Raw genomic sequence first — 22,776 nt, 5'->3', positions numbered from 1 at the left:
CACACAACTGACCTCTGTGAAGGCATGCCCAGACAATCCATTCATCAGGCAGCACCCACCACACAACTGACCGCTGTGAAGGCATGCCCAGACAATCCATTCATCAGGCATCAACCACCACACAACTGACCTCTGTGAAGGCATGCCCAGACAATCCATTCATCAGGCATCAACCACCACACAACTGATCGCTATGAAGGCATGCCCAGACAATCCATTCATCAGGCAGCAACCACTGACCGCTGTGTTTGGCACATCCTCTTATAATCTAATAATGAATCTATTTGCAGTCAGATAATACTAAATACAATTCCTTGTACAATGCTTGCAATGTTGACCTTGTAAACAGCACAGATGGGATTGTTTTTCAAGTTTAGGTCTCAGGCCAGGGCCAGGATTATCTTATTCCAGAAAGCTTGATTCCAACTCACCTCTGAAACTTATTTGACTATAGTTTTTTAATCTGGATTTGTATATGTAAACTTTAATATATAAGGTGTCACTTAGTAATACTTACTGAGGATTACTATTTATTAACAAATGTTCAGGCCTGGATCATTTTTTTAGCCTAGCCATGATTCTGGACATTACGTAAACACAAAAATATAGCTGACATGCCTTGCCTGGCATGTGGCTGGCACGTGATGTTTAATTCTGTATGCAAGGATGCTATTTGACTATATAGGCCTACAGGCTCTCAAAAAAGGCCAACGTATGCAAATGGTGTTTTGCCTACTACCGTTTTAGAGTTTTGTATCGTAGCCAGTAGTACAAAGCATACGCTGCTTGAGCGCCCGTGTTGCTTGTTTCTATGTAAATAATTTCGTTTAAATGACATCCCATAAGGCCAGGAATAAAATACAATCGCATCCAATCAGTCGTACTGCTTCAGCCCACTATGATCAGGATCGAGGCCTGTAGCCCTCACTAATGGTCTGACCCAGCTAGCCTACACTAAATGATCAGTGCAAATGTCCAAATATAAGTAGACTTCTCCAGCCAATTAACCAAGCCTCAAAATTACCGCATCGATCAATGAACGAGGCCAGTGATGCTCGTTGGCCCGAATCTCGTATCCGAAGGCTCAAGCTGCAACACCAGTTTCGGAATCTCTCGGCTCTCTCCGTCTTCATCAGTATTCCTCGCGTGTCCGTTGTGTTGAAAGGATTCCGAGGGTCGGAGCCGCAAAGGAGGCGAGCACTAGAAACCCGCATCAGTGCGCGATTCTTCCCCCGCATCGCCCGCTCCCTAGTTCCTCTCATTCGTGTTTAAGGGCTCAAAGGTCTCTTCACCCTCGCAAGGCACTCGGTTTTTCCCGTATGTATGATGAGAAGTCGGGTCCATGGGACGAGAGCTATTTTATAACCAGTGAAACGCTGGATGGTGGATGTCGTAGCGCCTTTTGGAAATGCTAAAGACGATGAATTTAACGGGCTTGATATTGCCCGTGCTGTGGGGGATGTCGTTTGGTGGATCTCCAAGCGTTCAAATTGGTAAGAATCATAACCTTACAATTGAAAGACTGCAACTAAATATTCACATTTGTGTTTCAAGGTTTACGCGCGGTGGGCAATTTAGGACATCAGCCTATGATACTGAGCATTTCGGGGAAGGGGCAAATTGGAAATCTTCTGCGCTTCGGAGCCTCGAGGCAACATATGCTGATAAATAAGAGAGATAATGCCATTTTTTCTTGTTAATTTAATGTGTGTGTTGACAGAACGTTTCTCACCTTCTCTTTACATCTCTGTCTTAGGGGGTCTGTTCCCTCGAGGCGCGGATCAGGAATACAGCGCTTTCCGGATCGGGATGGTTCGGTTCGGCACGGCCGAGTTCCGTCTCACACCCCATATAGACAACCTGGAGGTGGCCAACAGCTTCGCCATCACCAACTGCTGTAAGTGCAGCTCAGTGAAGCATTTCGGAATTTAACAGAGCCTGATTTGTAACCTGGTTATTGACTCTGATTGCAATTACTTGCCAGAAATAATGGTGCGACGCCCATGATGTGAACCTTGATTTGTTGTGGGCTTTTGCTTTCAGTGTGGGCGTTTTGTGTCCTTCAGTACGTTACTGTTCTGAAAGCGGTCTGGTAGCTTAGCTCGCGATGCCTGTGATCGGAAGAGAATGGACAGGCTGATTTAGGATCAGCTGTCAAGTAGCATTGCGCGTTTGCTAGCCGGAGTCAGGCGAGCTCGAGAGATCTAACGACGTTGAATATTTCAGCAACATGGGGACTTCTGTGTGTGCGCGCTTGATTGTGTGTTGGCCGCCTCTGGTACATGGGTTGGATGGCGTAACCATCATACATGCGTTCTATTATTAACGCTTGTCTGTGCGTTATACCGATATAGTGGCGTGTGTCTCATCGCGGTTCATTTCATGTATGCCACCTGAGTCATTTTTCTCCAAACCGCGTTTTTAATAGAATGATCATAATAGGCAGTTGCATATTGGCAACTGTATGAAATGATATTATGTAAAGGTTCGCTGTGTAATCGGCATGAATTCCTAATCAGCATGGAGTTGGTTTCCACAGTAACCGTGTGGCCCCCGCTTTCCTCCTTGCATACGCGCCGTTTGATCACATTAGGAACGGTGAAAGAACTGCTTGAATTATCTTACACTTGCTGATGAATTAGGTTTCTGACGTGGAGAAAGGGCGATTTTTATTCCCTGGAATGAACCAGCACTATCGTCAAATGAGAGAGAATAAGATTTCCCCCCTCACACCGCCAAGCTAAGAGGCAGCTTCAAATGCGTTCTTTGACAGATCAGCCCTGCCCGTGTCTTTAGATAATACCGGTGAAGAGCACAAGGAACTACCGCTGAAGGTTATTAGATTAGAGGCTCTTGAAACTTACAGACGGTTAGTCTTCTTTGATGATTTTTATTCGTTCCCGACCACAACACCGCTCTCTCTGTATATACTCACTCACACACACACGACTTAGTAAGGTGAATTTATCGATTATGATGTGAGGGAAACAGTTTGATGGATTCAGAGGGTGAAAATCATAAAAATCATTTTGTAATACAGACAAATTCGCAGAAACTAAAATGGCGAGGGATTTCCAGCAACAATCCGCTGATTCTACTCGCCCACGGCTGTGCAGTGAAGTGTGCTGCGCGTAGGAAGAAAGCGACGGGGCCAGCAAGAGATCTGGCCAACACTGGTCACTTGTGTGCGTCTGCGTGTGTGAGAGAGAGAGTCTTTGTGTGTGTGTGTGTAGGTGTGACAGAAATGGAGAGAGAGAGAGAGAGAATGTGTACAGGTAGAGGTTCAAGCACTATTTGAGCTTCCCTCACTGCATTAAGTCACCCGCATGCCATCACCACCCTATGCTGCTGAATCATGCAGATGGGCCCCATACAGCATGCACAAAACAAGCAAGCTTAGAAAGGTGTCTGTCACCGGCAGACCATGTGCAACCCTAGATCCTCAAAATAAATGACAGGGTACTACAGAGCTTTTCCATTTTCCTTACCGCAGTGCACTTCCAATATAAAAGTTTAAGCACTGTGAGGTTGTTTTAGATGAATTACAGAGAATGATAATAAGGGCATTCCCACTTTGGTGACTTCCTTTGGTGTCCCGCAACAATAAAAGGCCTCTCAAACTCTCAAAGTATGAGAATCAAATAGACGATGAAAGAGGTGACATTGTGCCATTGCTTTTATCTGAGGACATTGCGTAAAGGTTGCCAAATATTTCACTTACTAAAGACATCTGTGGCTTCTACAGAGGGCTGAGGAGTGTCCTCTGGCCTCCGGATGGTGCAGTTTCTGGTCAAGACCTCTAGTCTTACTCCTATGAATTGATTGGCAAACGAAATAATGTTTTATAGTATATTAGAGGCCTGATATGAAATATGTGCTGATATCAGATTTGTCACCTTTAAAATGTGAGAAGAACTGCACATTGCTGCAACTGCTGCGACGGGTACTCGCAACTGTCTAACGTGGACCAGCAGGTACCACCAGGGACGACTATGACCTTAGCATTGTTTAAGTCAGGTCAGCCACTTTCCTGTCTTTGAAAAAGAATGTAATGCAGATCTAGTGTGATTCATGATTTTTAAAGATATGAGGTGACCACATGTTTGATCTCAGGGAATGAGAGATGGTAGCTGTGAAGTAAGGAAGGGATTTTAGATGGTGGTGCAGGAATAAAATAAATGGGCTTATTTGTCATTCATAGTGCATAAATTATGTCATGCTCCTACTGTTCAATCAGTTGATGGCTCCTTATGATGTCTTAGGATAAAGCACCTTTGGGATTTTCCACTGCTCCTTGTAGACCAGTGGGGTCTTTTGCATAAGGAAATACTGCAAATTAAATGGATCCACAGCAGAATTGGGACCTTAACATGGAATACTGATCAGATCTCTAGAAATGGTGGAATGTTTTGGGAAACTGTTTAGTTGTTTTTGCAAAGATATTCCTTTATTTTAAGTGAAATGGCTCTGGAGTTTTGTAATATGAAACTGAAGTACTTCTTAATACTAAAATCTTCATATTAAGTGAAGCAAAAGTTATGTAACAGTTTTGCAGGTACAGCAAGTATGATGTCAGGCCCTGACAGTAGGTGGCTTATTGCTTAGCCAGACAAAGAGGTGGTCGTCTGACCCTTCAGTTTCAGTTTGCAGCACTCAACTAAAGCTTCCAGCTGTCTGTGGATAAAGAGACACTCTAGATTTCAGTTCTAGTATATTCATTCTGTATGACTGAAAGTTAGACCTTCACATGGTTTTTTCCATTAGTGCGAGAGAGTGAGCTGTTTTTTATGCGTTTTATACGTTTTTATGTCTCTTGCACAATTCTGTGTGCAATGCTACTTGGCCTGCTAGTTGAATGAGCCTCCTCTCCTCAGGGAGCATCTTGATATTTGTTGGTTGGCATAAATTAATAAGTTAATTACCGCATGAAAGAGAATACTTTGTCTTTACTCATTTGTAGTATCAGTTAATGTTTCCCCCCCTTTGCCAGTCCTCACTGTCTGAAATGGAAAAAAGCATTGGTATAGCAACTTCTCAAACATACACACAAACACATACACACACACAAACACACAATGCACACACACGACGCATATACACACACACACGATGCACACACACACACTTATACATACACACTCAAACATGCACATACATACGCACACACACACACACACACACACACACACACACACACACACACACACACACACACATACACACACATCTGGAGGTTATTCTCCTGTGCACCTCCAGAGAGGCCAGCACATAAATATTCTCATCACTTCATCAGGTACTGAGGATTTGTGCTGAAGACAGGACGATAAAAAGAATGTAGCACTTTCCCTCCCTCGGCGCTTCTCTGTCCCTCCATCCTAATCAAGCTTCACCTTCAAGAAAGGATTAAAGAGAGTGTGTGGCTGTGTCAGTGTGTGCTCTGTGTACCCGAGCCGTGCCCTGGAAGGTTAAAACAGTCTGTGTGAGGGGATGGGGTAGCAGCTGGCTTGACATGATTTGTATGTATGTAAGGGTTCCTTCATACATGTATGTGTTTAGAGAATTAAGCCTTTGTCATTAGCCATTTGTCTTTTAGCAAAGTGTTTGACTGTGTGAAAAGATAGTGGCAAGATAATGGTATCCCTTTATAACCAAAAGTTGGGGAAGTAATTGATTGAGAGATTGTCAGTATACAAGTTAAATAATCACATTTCAGCATGATTGTGGAGAAATATGTATTTGAAGAAGATAACTACAGTTTTTTGTTATTGTCTTTGTTTGCAATAATAAAGGGGCTATTGTATTTATGACTTGATAGACAAAATCAAATTTTAAAAAAATAATAATAATAATTTCTGAATTTTTGTACAACCTTGTGTAAAACCTTGCATTACATTTTTGTTATTGCTAAATCACAATTTCTGAAATTAGGGCCCTCTTTGTCAAACCTCTCCACACAATAATTAAAAACACATCCATAAAATACAAAACATCACTCACTCAAACCTATGTGCAATCTTCTAAAAAAATTATTTTTGCATCACAACTTTACACACAAACAACAAATATGAAGTTCCTTCCACACCTCAACTGTAGACAGATGTGTTAAGCATAAAATGCCATTATCTAAAGTTTTGGGTATTTTCCTTCGTAGCATCATAAATTTAAATTATGAACACAAATGGGATGCATTGGATATGATAGATTAACACTTTAGATTATATGAATATATAGTTACAGTACAGCAAAAACAATGCAGTATACAGAATTGAAGCTAACTGTCCATCGTATATGTGATGTGAATCAGGCCACAGCACCTCTTCAACATGCAGTGTCATCTCTGGCCCATGACTGGGGAAGTACGGTCTTCAATGGAGTGTCCAGCACTGGCAGGCCTCCACGTCAGTGTTGCCACAGGCCTCTTCACCCAGAGGGGAGTTGCATGTAGGTGGGGTTGTAAAAGCCCCACATACATCTGCTACAGTTCAAATTACCCTTTGAACAGTCAACCAAAGCCTGACCAGTCCTTCTTCAGTCTTTCTCCTCTTCCTCTGGCTCCTTTAGTGGTTTCAGTAATTGTGCCACAAGTGCCAGTTTTTGTGTCAGCAGAATTACAAAAACTGTAAGCAAAGTGAATGAACTTCAGAAGCTGTAAACTACTGATGTAATTGTTATCTTTCATCTTCCAGTTTCAAGAAATGTAGGACAGGCAGTGTTTCCTTTTACAACAATGTACAAACATGACATATTTTGACATTAGGCAATGTGAACAATGCAGACTATTGATGGTGAATATATTTTGTAGTTTAATAATATTGTTGTTTATCCAAAATAATGATTTCATTCAGGGTGATGTGATTTTTTGGTAAGAAAGAAAAAGAAATCCAGTCTCATCGGGGTTGTATGCCATTCATTAGCATACAAAACACTTATTTAACGTCATTCGACATTTGGGAAGTGTGTCATGATATTGCAGGGCCATAATGCTATAGGCTGTACAGCTAGTATAAAAGGGTGGAGTGCTGAACAATGCTGTTTTCCCAGTGAACAGTTCCTCAACAGTGTTATATTATCCCAGCTAGCTGGACTCTAGAACAGTAAAGCATTGTTAGATGAATGTTGTACCAACTCTAGAACAGTAAAGCATTGTTAGATGAATGTTGTACCAACTCTAGAACAGTAAAGCATTGCTAGATGTTATTTCGCAAGCAGTAAGATAAGATCTCATGCTATATTGATTTGGCAGTTTGTTTCATAACAGATTCATACGTAAGCTCTTTGTGACTTTGTTTTGATTTATTTAGAATCTCTCCAACAAACAAAGCAGAAACAAGTAAACACCATGTTTTCCCAGTCCTTTCAGATAATCACGCATACTGAACACATCCACATTGCCCCCCTCCCCCCTTTTTCTCCCAGACACACATACACACACACACATGCGCAAAAATACGTACAAATATTTACATGCTCACCTCACCTGTGTGCTGCTCTAACATGCACACATGAGACACAAACACGATCACACACTTGGAATCACACGTAGTGCGTAGTTTTCCTTTAGAGCACAGAAAGCAGGGCAACTAAGTAGGACAGCTAATTTTACCACTGCTCCGTTCTGGCCTCAACACAAACACAAGGTAATGCATGGGAACCAGAGTGTGTTTATCCCTTTAAAACTTCATCCTCCTGGGCCCACGGCTCATGCCGTATGTGGCCATGTGTTTTTCAGAGCAAAGGACAGTGAGATAGTGACATCTGGAGTTCTGGCGATGCAGACTAGGCCACTGTTGAATATCTCTGAATTGCGCAATTTTTGTCTTCTTAATCACATTGTCCTTGACAGGAAGATTCGAGCTCTGATTCGTTTTTCATCTATCTGGAAATACTTAAAGCCTACATCTCAAAGTGCCTTTAGCAAGCACAGAGAAAAAGCACTTTCTGTCAAGCCTGCTCACTTCTGTAGACTAAGACCTCATTGTGAATTTAAAAGGCATTCTATTTCATTCTTGGGTTTTTGTTTCATTGTTTTTACTGTAGATGCGACACTACTGTGTTTGGGTCTGTAATGATTTCTTTTGACTGCATCGTGTTTTAACTCCCTTGCAATTAGACCCCACCAATCCAACTGCAACCCAGGACTGACCGTTCAATCACTCTCTAAAAATAGATGCAGACAAACAATCCGAAAAATGGCCTTTTCGGAGGAATAGAAACCCCAGCCTTTAACACTATCTCCATCCCAACGCATACTGGCCTGACTGATGAGGGATTTTCTATGTAAAACAGACAGAATCAGGTGGAATTGAATGCAGTCGTGTTATCAATGAGGAGGACGCTTTGTGTTGTGTGGACCGAAGACTCATTTGTCGCATCCAGGTTCCTCTGATGCAGCAGATGGCATGGGTTATCAGACAGTCAGACCCCATGTTGCTAGGCTGTTGCCTAGTGGTGGAAATGCATGCGGTCTCACCCTAAAATAGCTACACAGCCTTTTTCTTTTATAGGGATGTATTGAGCACCAATCAATATATTGGAGGATGCCACATTCACTAGAGAGGTGCAAATGATGCCTCCTATGAGATATGAAAAATGAATATGCGATCCAATCCAAACATTGCTCACTCTGACCACAGAATATCGATGGCATCATGACTCTGAAGTGCTGCAGAGTGCTTGAAGAGTTACAATCAATATCATTATCAGTATTGTCCTGGAGGACGAATCTCAGTATTGGTGAACTATGAAATTGCAGTACACATTACAATGCATGAAAGGAATACAAAAATGTGAATTTGAAAGAATCACTGACCCTAGCCATTAATAAATGATATATCCTTGAAGATCAGGAGTTTGTCAGGAGAATAAGCAGGTCGTGCTCCAACTCCAACCACGTCCAGAGCCTGCATTTTCATCAGAAGTGTCAAGGGTAAATCTCCATCTTTTCCATTTTTGTTTTTCTACCTACAGTCTGCTCTCAGTTTTCCCGTGGGGTGTACGCCATATTTGGGTTTTACGATAAGAAGTCGGTGAACACCATCACATCGTTCTGTGAGACGCTTCACGTGTCGTTCATCACACCAAGTTTCCCTGCCGACGGACTCAACCAGTTTGTGCTTCAGATGCGGCCTGACATCAAAGGGCCACTCATCAGCCTTGTGGAGTACTACAAATGGGAGACGTTTGCCTACTTGTATGATGGTGACCGAGGTATGAATACATATACACATATTTATTCTCATTCTCTCTCTCCATCTCTCTCTCTCTCTCTCGCTCTCACACACACACACACACAAACACACACACACACACACTGACACACATTGTACATTCACATATGTAATCAGACATCATATACATTCATTAAATGTTCCTCCTCCACACTCACGACACACACCAGATGTGGGTGTTTCTAGGTAGTACGAGGCTCTCTGATTTTGCCTTCCTGCCCCCTACCCTACTCACTGCCCTCTCTATCTCTACCTGGCTGGCAGATGAGGTCCAACTTTATGAGTTCTGCTCACTGTTGCTTCCCCTTATAGGAATAGGCAGTTGGCCACTGTCACCTGGGCGTTTACTGTAGGCACTACAGGCCTTTTGCTCTATGAGACAGTTGCAATCAATTGAATTGAATTGAATTGAATTGCATTGCTCCATGTCTGATGTTGTTGGTTTTGATGGTAAGCTGTCTGGACTGTTTTGTGGTTTGTAATTGTTTGCAGTTGGGGACAATAGCTGCTGTGCTTGTCATGGTCAGTCGTTCCTGTCTTGTCTGTGGATGCACGCAGCAGGAACAGAATCACCACGGAGTCCTAGATATGAAATCAGCCATGCAGCTTAGCCATTGTTAGGAGAGAGAGAGAGAGAAAGAGAGAGAGAGTAAGAGGAGGCCGAAGGCAGAGAGAGAGGACAGATAGCACAATTGAAGAGAAAAAAAAGTGATGGAAGGAGAGAGAGTAGCCTCTAGGCACACCGGTGTGTGTGTGTGTGTGTGAGTGTGTGTAGTGCACAGTGCAGAATAGCTCATAGTCCATAGAGGCATTGAAAGCTTGGACTGATTTAAATGAGACAGGGTCTTGTTAATTTAGACTGGGCAGAGGGAGGGGGAGACACGGAGTTTGATTAAGTCTGATTAACATGTCATGTAATGACAGTGATGTACAGAGATTCACTTTCATTAACCTTCATTACACATTTGAACTGGAGTCAACATAGTTTGCACCTATATCCACAAATCTCTCTCTATCTCTCTTTCTTTCTCTCTCTCACACACACACACATACATCCACACATACCAATTATATGTCGACATACTTACAAGTACTAACATTGCCCATTCAATCAACCTTTCTCTCCCATAACAATGGTCTCTGTCTAGCTTTGTCTTTTTCTCCCTCTCCCTCCCTGTAGGTTTGTCAACGCTGCAGGCCGTCCTCGACACAGCCGCGGAGCGTAAGTGGCAGGTGACCGCGATAAACGTGGGCAACCTGAAGGACGAGAGGAAAGATGAGGCCTATCGCTCACTCTTCCAGGACCTTGAGAACAAGAAGGAGAAGAGGGTCATCTTAGACTGTGAACAGGACAAGGTCAAGGATATCATGGAGCAGGTATATGTTCAGATTAAATGCTCTCTCTCTCTTTCTCCATTTCTCTCTCCCTCTCCCCCCTCTCTCTCTCTCTCTTTCTCCATTTCTCTCTCCCTCTCCCCCCCTCTCTCTCTCTCTCTTTCTCCATTTCTCTCTCCCTCCTCCCCCCTCTCTCTCTCTCTTTCTCCATTTCTCTCTCCCTCCTCCCCCCCTCTCTCTCTCTCTCTTTCTCCATTTCTCTCTCCCCCCCCTCTCTCTCTCTAGCACACACACGCATGCACATACTCACAGACACACATTTCCCCACAACACGTGGAACTGAACTCTACTTTGTTCTGTTTTCAGGTTATCACCATCGGTCGCCATGTGAAGGGATACCATTACATCATCGCTAACTTTGTGCGTTGACAGATGTTTAATCCAGCATGAGATTCACTATTATGTTTCTGTGCAAGCAAATGCAGTGGTTAAATATTCATAAAGTTTTTCTGTGTGGGCATGTGCAGGGCTTTCTCGATGGTGACTTGTCAAAGATACAGTATGGTGGAGCCAATGTGTCAGGTTTCCAGATTGTTGACTTTGATGATCCAGTTGTGGCGAAGTTTGATCAGCACTGGGAAACCCTGGAAGAGAAAGAGTACCCAGGAGCTGACAGCAGGATCAGGGTATGTATGTTAGTTTTTTGTGTGTGTGTGTGTGTGTGTGTGTGTGTGTGTGTGTGTGTGTGTTTGTAACCTCTTTCTGGATGTTTGGTGAGGTGCTAAGGACGTGTGTGTGTGTGTGTGTGTGTGTGTGTGTGTGTGTGTGTGTGTGTGTGCATTCAATCTCTCTGAGTGTTTGGTGAAGGATAACAGTGTGTTCCTGTGTGCTTTCCTCCAGTACACCTCTGCGCTGACTTATGATGCAGTGCAGGTGATGACAGAGGCCTTCAAATTCCTGCACAAGCAACGGATAGACATCACTCGTCGTGGCAACAATGGAGACTGCCTTGCCAACCCTGCGGTGCCGTGGTCCCAGGGAGTGGAAATCGAACGAGCTCTAAAACAGGTACTTCACATGCAGCATCATCTAAGCCCCTTGGATGACTTGTTTAGTGTGTGTGTGTGTGTGTGTGTGTGTGTGTGTGTGTGTGTGTGTGTGTGTGTGTGTGTGTGGTGACTCTGTGGTGACTCTGTGGTGACTCTGTGCTTGTGCGTTGACATACTTTTGGTTTTTAGGTCCGTGTGGATGGACTGACTGGAAATATTCAGTTTGACCAGTACGGGAAACGAGTGAATTACTCCGTCAACGTGATGGAGCTGAAGAACAGCGGACCAGTCAAGGTTCAGACATAATACGATTGCCTTTTTGTCAAGAAGCACTTTGAGTTCTTTAGCCAATCTGCATTTTTGTCATTTATATTGAAGTTGTCATTCTCTCTGTGTAATTAATAAGTAAGAGTGTAATAGAGTAGAGTGTAGTGTACTAACGCGTATGCTGTGCTCTTATTGTGTGTCTGTTCTGAATGTGCACCCGACTGTAGATTGGTTACTGGAATGAAGTAGACAAAATGGCAGTGACTAAATCAGACCCGTTCTCCAATGACACCATGGGCATTGAGAACAAGACTGTTGTAGTGACAACCATCCTGGTAAGACACTGTGTGGTGTGTGTGTGTGTGAATTCAGGCTTGCTTTAATGCTTTTTCTGTATCTGTCCTGGAGTATATCTACACTTATATATCTACACTTCTCTCTCTGTGTGTGCGTGTGTGTGTGTGTGTGTTTAGGAAGCTCCATATGTGATGCTGAAGAAGAATTCAGAGCTGTTTGTGGATAATGATCGCTATGAGGGCTATTGTGTGGACCTGGCTGCAGAGATTGCCAAGCATTGTGGGTTTAAGTATCATCTGAGGATTGTAGGAGATGGAAAGTATGGTGCACGAGATGCTGAGACAAAGATTTGGAACGGAATGGTGGGAGAGCTGGTCTATGGGGTGAGTTGTGTGTGTGTGTGTGTGTGTGTTGAAATATATGATCAGTTAACCTGACTGTGTTGTGTACCTTTTCTTTATTGGTTGCTGGTCACACTGTGTGTTATGTATCACATTAAAGCTGAATGGTTACCGTCCCATGCAAACCTTTGTAGCAGTGACTGACACCAGTACTGTGTATGCAATTCCCTGTGTGTGTGTGTGTGTGTGTGTGTGTGTGTGTGTGTGTGTGTGTGTATGTGTGTGTGTGTGTGTGTGTGTGTGTGTGTGTGTGTGTGTGTGTGTGTGTGTGTGTATGTGTGTGTGTGTGTGTGTGTGTGTGTGTGTGTGTGCATATCCCTTAGAAAGCAGACATAGCGGTGGCTCCCCTGACCATTACGCTGGTGAGAGAGGAGGTGATTGACTTCTCCAAGCCCTTCATGAGTCTGGGCATTTCCATCATGATCAAGAAGCCGCAGAAGTCCAAGCCGGGCGTCTTCTCCTTCCTCGACCCACTGGCCTACGAGATCTGGATGTGCATTGTGTTCGCCTACATCGGCGTGAGCGTGGTGCTCTTCCTGGTCAGCCGCTTCAGTCCGTACGAGTGGCACATCGAGGAGCTGGAGGACGGGCAGCTCGGCCAGAGCGAGTCCACTAACGAGTTTGGGATCTTTAATTCTCTCTGGTTCTCTCTGGGTGCCTTTATGCAGCAGGGATGCGATATTTCGCCAAGGTTTGTGCGTCCAACCCTGTTCCCCCTCTCCCCTCCCAGCCGTCGACCCTGCGTAACCGTGGCTACCGCCCACTATGCACACAACAACCTCCTGTGCCGACGCCTCTCCACGTCCCTCCTGGTCACCCCAGTGGAGTGCATACAGAGGGGATGGGAGGATAAAGCAGAGCATGAGCTGGCATGACAGGGTGGCGCTGTTAGTGCCCTGTGGTGTGACCCTGCTGTGGGTGGCGCTGTGTGTGTGGTGTGAGTGGAGCCCGAGGGTCGGCGGTGGCTGTGATTTCCCGCGCTCTTGGAGGCGTACCGTGTTTTTGCTGCATATCCCCCACCAGTGGCCTTAAGCCGGTGGGGTTCATATGAGTGCTATAGGACAGACATAGCACCGCACCTGGCTAGCATAGAGCTTCGTAGATGCAAACCTGACACTCTAAAAAATTTCTCAAAACACTCTCTCTCTCATACGCTCTCCTTCTGTCTCATACATCACTCACGTTTACCCTCTTTAGCAACTCTAGTGCTCTCTCTCTTTCCTTCTTTCTGTGGCTGTGTAATTCTTTTCCCCAGCGCAACTGTAGGTGAGTGTAGTGCTTTAGGGTCCTTTGTGAACTACCCCTGATCAGACCTGTGTGTGTGTGTGTGTGTGTGTGTGTGTGTGTGTGTGTGTGTGTGTGTGTGTGCAACATGCAGTTTTAACAGCTGAGATAATCAGAGAGATTTTATATGTAGACATACTGTATTATGTTTATGCTTGTGTAGCCATTTTTTTCAGCAATGGCTGAATATGTATTGGAAGAACAGTTAAGTTGTACAGAGCATACAGGCATATAGATAGATAGATAGAAGGTGTAAGATATACTGTGTGTGTGTGATTGTGTGTGTGTGTGTGTGTGTGTGTGTGTGTAACCACATGGTTTATATGTGTAGACCTCTGCTGGACAACATCGCTGTGTGCAACTGTGGATGTGTGTGACTTATGTAGCTGAGCTGTGTGCGTGTGTGTGTGTGTGTGTAGGTCTCTGTCAGGGCGTATAGTGGGTGGTGTGTGGTGGTTCTTCACCCTCATCATCATCTCCTCCTACACGGCCAACCTGGCTGCCTTCCTGACAGTCGAGCGCATGGTCTCCCCCATAGAGAGTGCTGAAGACCTGGCCAAGCAGACAGAGATTGCCTACGGAACCCTGGATGCTGGATCCACCAAAGAGTTCTTCAGGGTGAGAACCAGAACCACACAGATTTGCCACAGAAAGACGCAGAGTTCCCAATCGCCATCTTCATCCCCCATCTCTGCCCCTCACTCACCTAATTGTCCCTTTGCATTCCTTCCTTTGTCCTCTCTCTCTCTCTATGCCCTCTCTCTCTCTCTATGCCCATTTTCTCTCCGTGCGCAGAGGTCTAAGATCGCCCTTTTTGATAAGATGTGGCAGTACATGAAGAGTGCTGAGCCCTCTGTATTTGTGAAAAACACGGTAGAGGGGGTTCTGCGGGTCAGGAAGTCCAAAGGGAAGTACGCCTACTTGCTGGAGTCCACCATGAACGAGTACATCGAACAGCGCAAGCCCTGTGACACCATGAAGGTCGGGGGGAACCTGGACTCCAAAGGATATGGAATCGCTACGCCCAAAGGATCAGCATTAAGGTGGGTGGAGTAGTATAACAATGTGTGGACATGTTGTTATAGTATCCCACCTACCCTGATGTAGGCCGGGGTCACCGGGAGGTAACCTAGGCAATACACAGAGCAGGGAACAGGTAACCTAGGTAACCAAAGCCAAAGAGCAGCAGGTAACCTAGGTAACCAAAACCGCTGCCAAGGAAGCATGTTAGAAACACATAGTTTATTGACTTAGCTGCGATCTATGATCAACTCATGTTTGTAAACAAACATGACGTTTCAGTAGAAACCTTTATGCACATATAGTTAGTATGTTTTATGCAACAGAATTACCTCATTTAGTCTTGTTACATGATAAATGACTAAGTCATTTTTAAGAGATGGCAGAGAAGTCCATCTCATCCATGAGCCCTGCATGTAAACTCAGAGGCTCATGAATCACACAACACTATTCTCTCTCCCTGTCTTCCACACCTATTTGCCCTGTTAGTCTTCACTCAGAGTATGAACTTTAGGTACTGATGTTACAGTAATAGTCAGCCAGTGTTATGCACAAGAGCAGTTTGCTCTTGTGTGCATGTGATTAGCATCTTGACTGTGAATGCTGGAGAAACTGCAGGAGGAATGCCTGGTGTGGTATAGTGTGATGTGTGTTGTTCTTGCTGCAGTGTGGAACGTGGTGTTGGTGCTGGTCCACGGTGTGAACTCTGCTGCATGCTGTTGTTGACACTGACAAACTAACCTATCTGTCTGCTTCCACTGTCCAAATGTCTCTCACAGTTGAACACAAGAGTGTGAGTGAGAGAGTGTGTGAGTGAGAGAATGAGTGAGTGTGTGAGGAAGTGTGTGTGTGTTTGTGTGCGTGTGCATTTGTGAGGGTGCACCGCACTTGTGTGTATGTATATGTATGTTCTTGTATGTTTGCATTGTTCCTGACTTGTTATGTCAGTGTTTAAATGCTATGTTACATGTTATTGATTGTGATAAATATTGTTAAGGATAATAATGATGTAGATGAAGATGTTATCACCTGTGATGTTAATGATGTCACATGGAGCTTGGCCTAATTAGCCTGCTCCAGGGGAGGGTGTTGTGGGTGGGCTTGCCTTAAATGGGAGGGGCTATGTATTGATTGACATGTGACTCACTGCGGGAGGCTGAGCCGCCCCTGTCTCACCCGTGTGTTTTATCTTTGAAGAAATGCGGTAAACCTTGCAGTGCTTAAACTCAATGAACAAGGGCTGCTGGACAAATTGAAAAACAAATGGTGGTACGACAAAGGAGAGTGCGGCAGCGGGGGCGGCGAGTCAAAGGTCAGCCCCACAAAGGGGAATGATGGGTAACCAAACGCAGTGGCGAGGGAGCAGCACAATCAGACGCCAGCAGCAATCCACCTAGCGAGGTTTTCCCTAGCACAATAAATAGCAGTGAATGAATAGATGCTGGTAACAGCACCCTCTAGCACAGGACAGTGTGTGGGGCGGCGAGCGGGGTAGTGAGTGTCAGGCTGGGCGTGTGTGGCCCTGCGGCGTGTGGCGGGGCTCAGATGCAGCGTGGCCTCTGCTCGTGCTGCTCTCTCGGGGCGATGCGTCGCTGCACATGTGGCCCAGCTCAGCTACGCTAAGCTCAGGCCAAATGGAGCAGCGAGGCCTATCGCCATGACTACAAGCCTACAGCAGTGTCAATGCTACAATAACATAAAATAACATTGATAATGTTATTTATGTTATTCCTCCTATACGCCAAGAACGCCAGTAAACCTTGCAGTATTGAAACTCAGTGAGCAAGGCGTCTTAGACAAGCTGAAAAACAAATGGTGGTACGATAAGGGTGAATGTGGATCCAAGGACTCGGGAAGTAAGGTCAGTCGATGCAGGATGTCTGTGTGAAAAAACATAGTAAACAGTCCTAGCACAGAGTGACCCCTGTAACTCCAAGCATGACCCCTTCCAGAGAACCACTATAGTATGTGTGTGGTTACAGTAGAATATGTGTGTTACAGCCAGCTGAGTAATGCATGTGAGCTTTACTACACACAGATAGACCTAATGTGTCCTCTCAGTCTGTTGAACATACACACATATATCTTGACATCCAGCAGTTGTGTTCAATTTAAAAAGCAGCACTTGGAGTTCTCTGTCTTTTTCTGTTATGTTGTTTTTCTTTGTTTCTGTCTCAAATACACAAAGAACTTAAAGAAAGTCTTGAATATTCTTGGTGTACAGTATGTATCACAGAGAATATTGAAATGCAATAGTTCTGTAGTCCATAGTAAATGTCACACCCATATACCCTATTTCACACACTAGCTTTTGTGTTTGTTAAACTTGTGTTGTGTGTACTGTTAAGACAAACGACAAGACCGAATGTTTTGAATTATGCCATTTCTTTCCCCTCTAAAAACTCATATACTAATACTATGCGTGTGTGTGTGTGTGTGTGTGTGTGTATGTGTGTGTGTGCGTGCGCACCCCTGTGTGCGCGCGTGCGTGTGTGTGTGTGCGTGCACCCTGCAGGAGAAGACCAGCGCCCTGAGCCTGAGTAACGTGGCGGGGGTGTTCTACATCCTAGTCGGCGGCCTGGGCCTGGCCATGCTGGTGGCCCTGGTGGAGTTCTGCTACAAGTCGCGCGCCGAGGCCAAGAGACTGAAGGTGGCCAAGAGTGACAGCCTGCACGCCACTTCCTCGCAGAATTCTCAGAATTTTGCCACTTATAAGGAAGGGTACAACGTGTATGGGATGGAGAGTGTTAAGATCTAGAGGCGGTAGGAGAAGGCCGTCGAGACCCTGCACTCCCAAACAAGCAGAGTCACAGAGGGAGAGTTGAGGCAGGGCAGTAACACCAGCTCCATCTCTGCGCCATGTTAAAGTGTGCCAATGTGTATCCTGGAACAAGTGCCTTATCTCGTCATATTTTTAAACATAGCTTAAGATAGCCATCATGATATGTACAACTCGGAACAATTCTTTCATTTTGAATATGAATGAGGGAAGTATATACTGGGCACCAAAATATAATCTTAAGACAAGACAAGGGTTTACTGTAATTAGTAGTGTCTTGATGCTGACTAGTTTTGGCTTAGTGATTCCCAAAATGCTCCAAACACCAAACTTTAGACAAGCAAATGTTTGTCTGGGCACCATGATCAACAATTTGTTATTTTGAGAGGTGTGTTGGGTCACACAGCAGAATATAACTCCATATTTAGCTAACGGAGGTAACCTCACTAGCCTGGTGCAAACATGGGGCTGCAGCAGCTTTCTGGCCAAGGCCTCTCTATCTGTGTCTCTGCCCCTAGCCGCTCTCAGCCACATTACTCCATTCATGACGTCTGGACCATCAGACGCAGGACTCATTCGCCATATGCCGTCCAGAGGAACTGGGGTGGACAGGGGGATAGAGTGGGAGGATGAGTGGAAGTCTGAATGGAGAGATGTGTGTGTGTGTGTGTGTCTTGGTGTGGGTGTGTGTATGTGTGTGTGTGTGTGTGTGTGTGCGTGTGTCTTGGTGTGTGTGTGTATGTGTGTGCGTGTGTGTCTTGGTGTGTGTGCGTGTTTGTGTGTGCGTGCGTGTCTTGGTGTGTGTGCGTGCATGTGTGTCTTGGTGTGTGTGCGTGAATGTGTGTCTTGGTGTGTGTGTGTCTGGATGTGTGTGCATGTGTGTTTGTGTGTCTTGGTGTGTGCGTGTGTGTGTCTTGGTGTGTGTGCGTGTGTGTCTTGGTGTGTGTGTGTGCGTGTGTGTGTGTGTGTCTTGGTCTGTATGCGTGTGTGTGTGTGTGTGATCGGCAAATTTTAAGACCTGACTGTGTTAAAGATCTCGCCATGTGTATCTGTGATAGTGTGTGAGAGTGTATATGTTGACCCGTGGCCTCATTTCTGCTTGCTGTAGTCCGCTAAATGCTTTTGCTGTAAATCAAGACAGCGTCCAGTAGCTACTTGCTCTGAATAGCCTCATCCCATTCAGTGAAAACGTTGAATGCTTGACAGTCATACATTTTGTGCCATTTGCTTGTGCATTTTCAGTCATACACACACACAGACATGCACCAAAATATCCAGTGGTCTCATACATTATAGCAAAATGTTTTATACAAATGTAAAAATGTTGATATTTGATTATGGAAGTATCTTTTCATACATACAAATTAAATGTTTACATACCTAACCCTCTAATTATAAAAACAGTTTATAACTCCTGTGTGGTGTGTGTGTTTGTTTGTTTGTTTGTCTATTTGTGCGTGTGTATATGTTTGTGCAGATGACCTTTACAGATGCGATGCGGAGTAAAGCCAGGCTGTCAATCACCGGCAGTATGGGGGAGAATGGAAGAGTGCTGACGCCAGATTTCCCCAAAGCCGTCCACAGCGTCCCTTACATACGGCCTGGCATGGGAATGACGCTCAGCATGAGTGACCTGTCCTGAGTGCCTTACACACATACACACACACACACACACACACACACACACACACACACACACACCCACACACACACACACACTCAAAAATCACATACACACCCACACACATGCAATACAAATACAATATTGTACATAAACTCTCACACAATGCAGACACCATTCTCATTTAAAGTTATACACACACCCAGCTACCCATACACTCTGGAACCACACATTGTACATACACTTTCACTCACTTGCACGCACTCACACATACACACATACTCTCACACACACTTAAATACACAAAGACACACACAAAGTTCCCTTCATTTTTATCAGACACCTTTGAGATTGCTGACATCATCATTTGCCTGCACTGAATCTCAAAATGATATGCCTCTTTCCATAGCGACCCATGGAGAGTTTCAGAATCAGAATGACACAAGCACACTTTTGCACCATCTGCATTCAATTATGACTTTTTCAAATAACACTCGGATATTCCAACATAAAAATAGCATATTTAAAAAATATTTTCCAAAAAAGCTTTTCAATGAACTGCTTCCATTTTGTTAAAAAAGTATCTGCATTGAGAAGGCTTACAGTCTTAATGTGTTTAAAAAAAGTCAAAATGGTTCATACAGATGTACTGTAGGTGAAATGTTTTAGTAGTATCATTTATTACTGTTATTATATGAAGACGACATCATGTATATATTTGGTTTATATGATGTTAATGTGATCAAAACAATGCTTGACATGTACAAGAAACTTTTTTTGTTCTATTTTACTGTTTTTATTTTTAGAAGTGTCAATGTTTTCTTGGATCTTGTTATGTTTGCCCATCAATGATGCCGGCAGTAGTTTTATAGATTTAAACATTTAATAGATATTAAAATACTTACACATGTTTACACATAACAAATGCAAGTGGCCATGTAGGTTCTACAATAAAATGAATAATGTAACAAATAGACTTCTATAAATATAATAAATATAGAAATCAAAGTTTAATATCCAGAGAGACAGAATTATGCCAAATCACAGAGTGCCAAAACCTGCAGGTGTCTGAACAGTATAGAGCTATACACCATGTGAGTGACTGTATGTCTGAGTGGCCATACACACACACACACACACACACACACACTCACATCACACATGAACGCACATATATATATATATATATATATATATATATATACCGGTATACGCACACATACACTTTCACATTTTTTCCACATCCGCATGACAACACATGTACAGACATACTAAACGATTGCTACTGACATGTGTGTGTGTGTGTGTGTATCTGTGTGTACAGGGTGCGTTTCTTTAACGCAGTGTTGTGTTGTCGGACTCTGATATGCAGATCTGTAGTTTGAAACGCATGAAATTTTTAATCTTTTTCTTTTCTTTTTTGCTTTGTTCAGTGAGCGGATGCCACTCATGTTAAATGCTTAGTGTTTAATTTCAAAATATGAGAAAAGACAACTTAATGTTACAGATAAATACATTGATTATTATATTGATTAACTACAGTATATGAAAATCACCTTTTTCTATGCCATGCCGTGTATCTGACGTCCTGTACATTAGTTTTGTATGTATATGTACTGTATATAAATATGTGAATAACTGAGGTCAGTTAAACACACATTCAAACATCTGCGTGAGCTGGACCGTGCTAAAACCCTACTCAGAGAGAAACGATGCAGTCCTATTAAAAGTGTGACTGACCAGGACGGAAAACAAATACATAACCATGCATTCTCACACTCACACACAACCACACACAAAGACAAACACACTCATCCACATACCTGCACATACACAAATGCATTTGGTTTCAGAGAGTTATGTTGGAGGGATAGCCGTGAGTTAGTGAGATACTGCTGATTTTTGTAATGGAATGTTGGACGGACTGCTTTATTTTATTTTTTTCCGACTCTTTTTAAATAAAGGCCCTTGGGTCTCAATCTTGCCTGTTGGCTTTGTTCTACTCTTCTCCATCCATGCTCCTAGACCCATGCACGTATCTTGGGGGTGGGTGGGGGGTGCTTTGTGCTCACAATTCACCTCTGTAATACATACAGTTCCCAGTCTACACACAAACACCAGCTATGCAGTCTATACAAACACATACTGTATAGTGTATTTATTTTGAGATACACATAGTCACATGGCCCCTGTTTGCAACCATTTTCAGAGTGCTGGAGCAGCTGTGCTTCCCCCTGAACAGACAAACACGGCTGCCGATGTTATGGAGCAGATGAGACCGGGGCAGGGGAGAGGAGAGAAAACGGAGGCGAGGCTTTGGAGCGATCAGACAAATCAGTGCTGGAGAGAGGAGACGGCTGCATACTCTAAAACTGAAAAAGCTAATCATTAATTTACAGGGCTAGCTTTTTCATGGTTGGTCTTCCACACAGAAAATGCATTAAAGAGGTACTAAGAGCAGAGCAGTGTACGACAGAATATTCACACCGCTCATGTCGCAGCCACAGTAAGTTAGGCATAAATAAATTGAACAAATGCAACATTTAATATTGGACCGACTGCACCAAACACAAGTATCACAAAACAATACAAGAGATTAGAGTCCATAATGGATTCTTCAGACAGTCACATAATATAACACATACACAAACAACAACATTGTGCATCAGTCTAACATTATGCAACAGTATAATTTCCCAGAGTTCTTATGTCAGTCAGTCACAAATTCACACCAAATCTTACAAAGTCCACCCTATAGGTTATTTAAAGTCAAGGAAAATGGTTCCATGTGATCAAAACACAGGATGTGGTGAAAACCACACATGTAGCAAAGCTGTAGTAATGACAGAATGCTGTATGTCATTTTGACTGATGAGGGACCACTCACTGAAATTAAATCATGACTATTCTAGGATCACATGATAAGATTGCTGCTAGACAAATTCTGTTTGTTCTTTAAGAGAATAAAGTATGGAACGTCCTTTGAAACCCTGATTGGTTATCTGCAGTTACACATGTGAAGCATTAAAAATATATATATATTTACTTACATTGAGTGAAAGCACTTATGTTTGTAAGGGTCCTGAAACATGTTTTATGCTGTGGTATTGTAATATTCATACTGACGTTGCAGAAATATAGCCAATTACCCAGCATTCAATAGCTTGTGTTAGGCTCTGTACTAAGACACACAAATGAGTGGTAAGGCCACCTGATTAACTGCCAGTGTGTAGAGTGAATTATCCTGACATCAGCACTGTGTGTGTGTGTGTGTGTGTGTGGACAGACTGCTCTGTCAGCTGTAGCTCAGCAGTCCTCTTCCACCACACACTGCGCTCACCTCCGCATCACCTCCGCATTGGCTTTAATCAACCAATAATGGCTTAATCTAGTTCAAGTCATCCAATCATACCTGACTTTGGCTCTGATCAACCAATAAAAGCTTGCTCTGGCTCTTTGCCCAGCTCAGTGTTGGGCTGAGCTCTTAACTAATTTT

At 43.7% G+C, this 22,776-nt stretch overlaps 1 protein-coding gene across 5 annotated transcripts; it reads left to right on the top strand.

Moving 5' to 3' along the window:
• The first annotated feature begins 1,148 nt into the window (after positions 1-1,148).
• Positions 1,149-21,264, top strand: gria2a (glutamate receptor, ionotropic, AMPA 2a). Of its 5 annotated transcripts, none has more exons than XM_048245237.1 (16): positions 1,149-1,493; positions 1,757-1,897; positions 8,968-9,207; positions 10,408-10,604; positions 10,929-10,982; positions 11,090-11,248; positions 11,463-11,630; positions 11,801-11,905; positions 12,106-12,213; positions 12,352-12,558; positions 12,900-13,267; positions 14,280-14,478; positions 14,656-14,903; positions 16,627-16,741; positions 17,396-17,530; positions 19,137-21,264. In XM_048245237.1, the coding sequence occupies exons 1-16, from the start codon at positions 1,409-1,411 to the stop codon at positions 19,299-19,301; spliced, it is 2,694 nt and encodes an 897-aa protein (XP_048101194.1). In that variant the 5' UTR covers positions 1,149-1,408; the 3' UTR covers positions 19,302-21,264. The 5 variants fall into 5 exon arrangements, with proteins under 5 accessions (XP_048101194.1, XP_048101222.1, XP_048101212.1 ...); XM_048245265.1 differs by lacking the exon at positions 16,627-16,741 and adding an exon at positions 16,078-16,192 and having other exon boundaries at positions 17,396-17,608; XM_048245255.1 differs by having other exon boundaries at positions 17,396-17,643; positions 19,137-19,274.
• Positions 21,265-22,776: the final 1,512 nt, after the last annotated feature.

This window comes from Alosa alosa, chromosome 1 (assembly GCF_017589495.1).
Source record: "Alosa alosa isolate M-15738 ecotype Scorff River chromosome 1, AALO_Geno_1.1, whole genome shotgun sequence".
In the NCBI taxonomy this organism is placed as follows: Eukaryota; Metazoa; Chordata; class Actinopteri; order Clupeiformes; family Clupeidae; genus Alosa; species Alosa alosa.
Note: the sequence above shows the minus strand (reverse complement) of the source record. Positions and strands in the feature narration are given on the sequence as shown.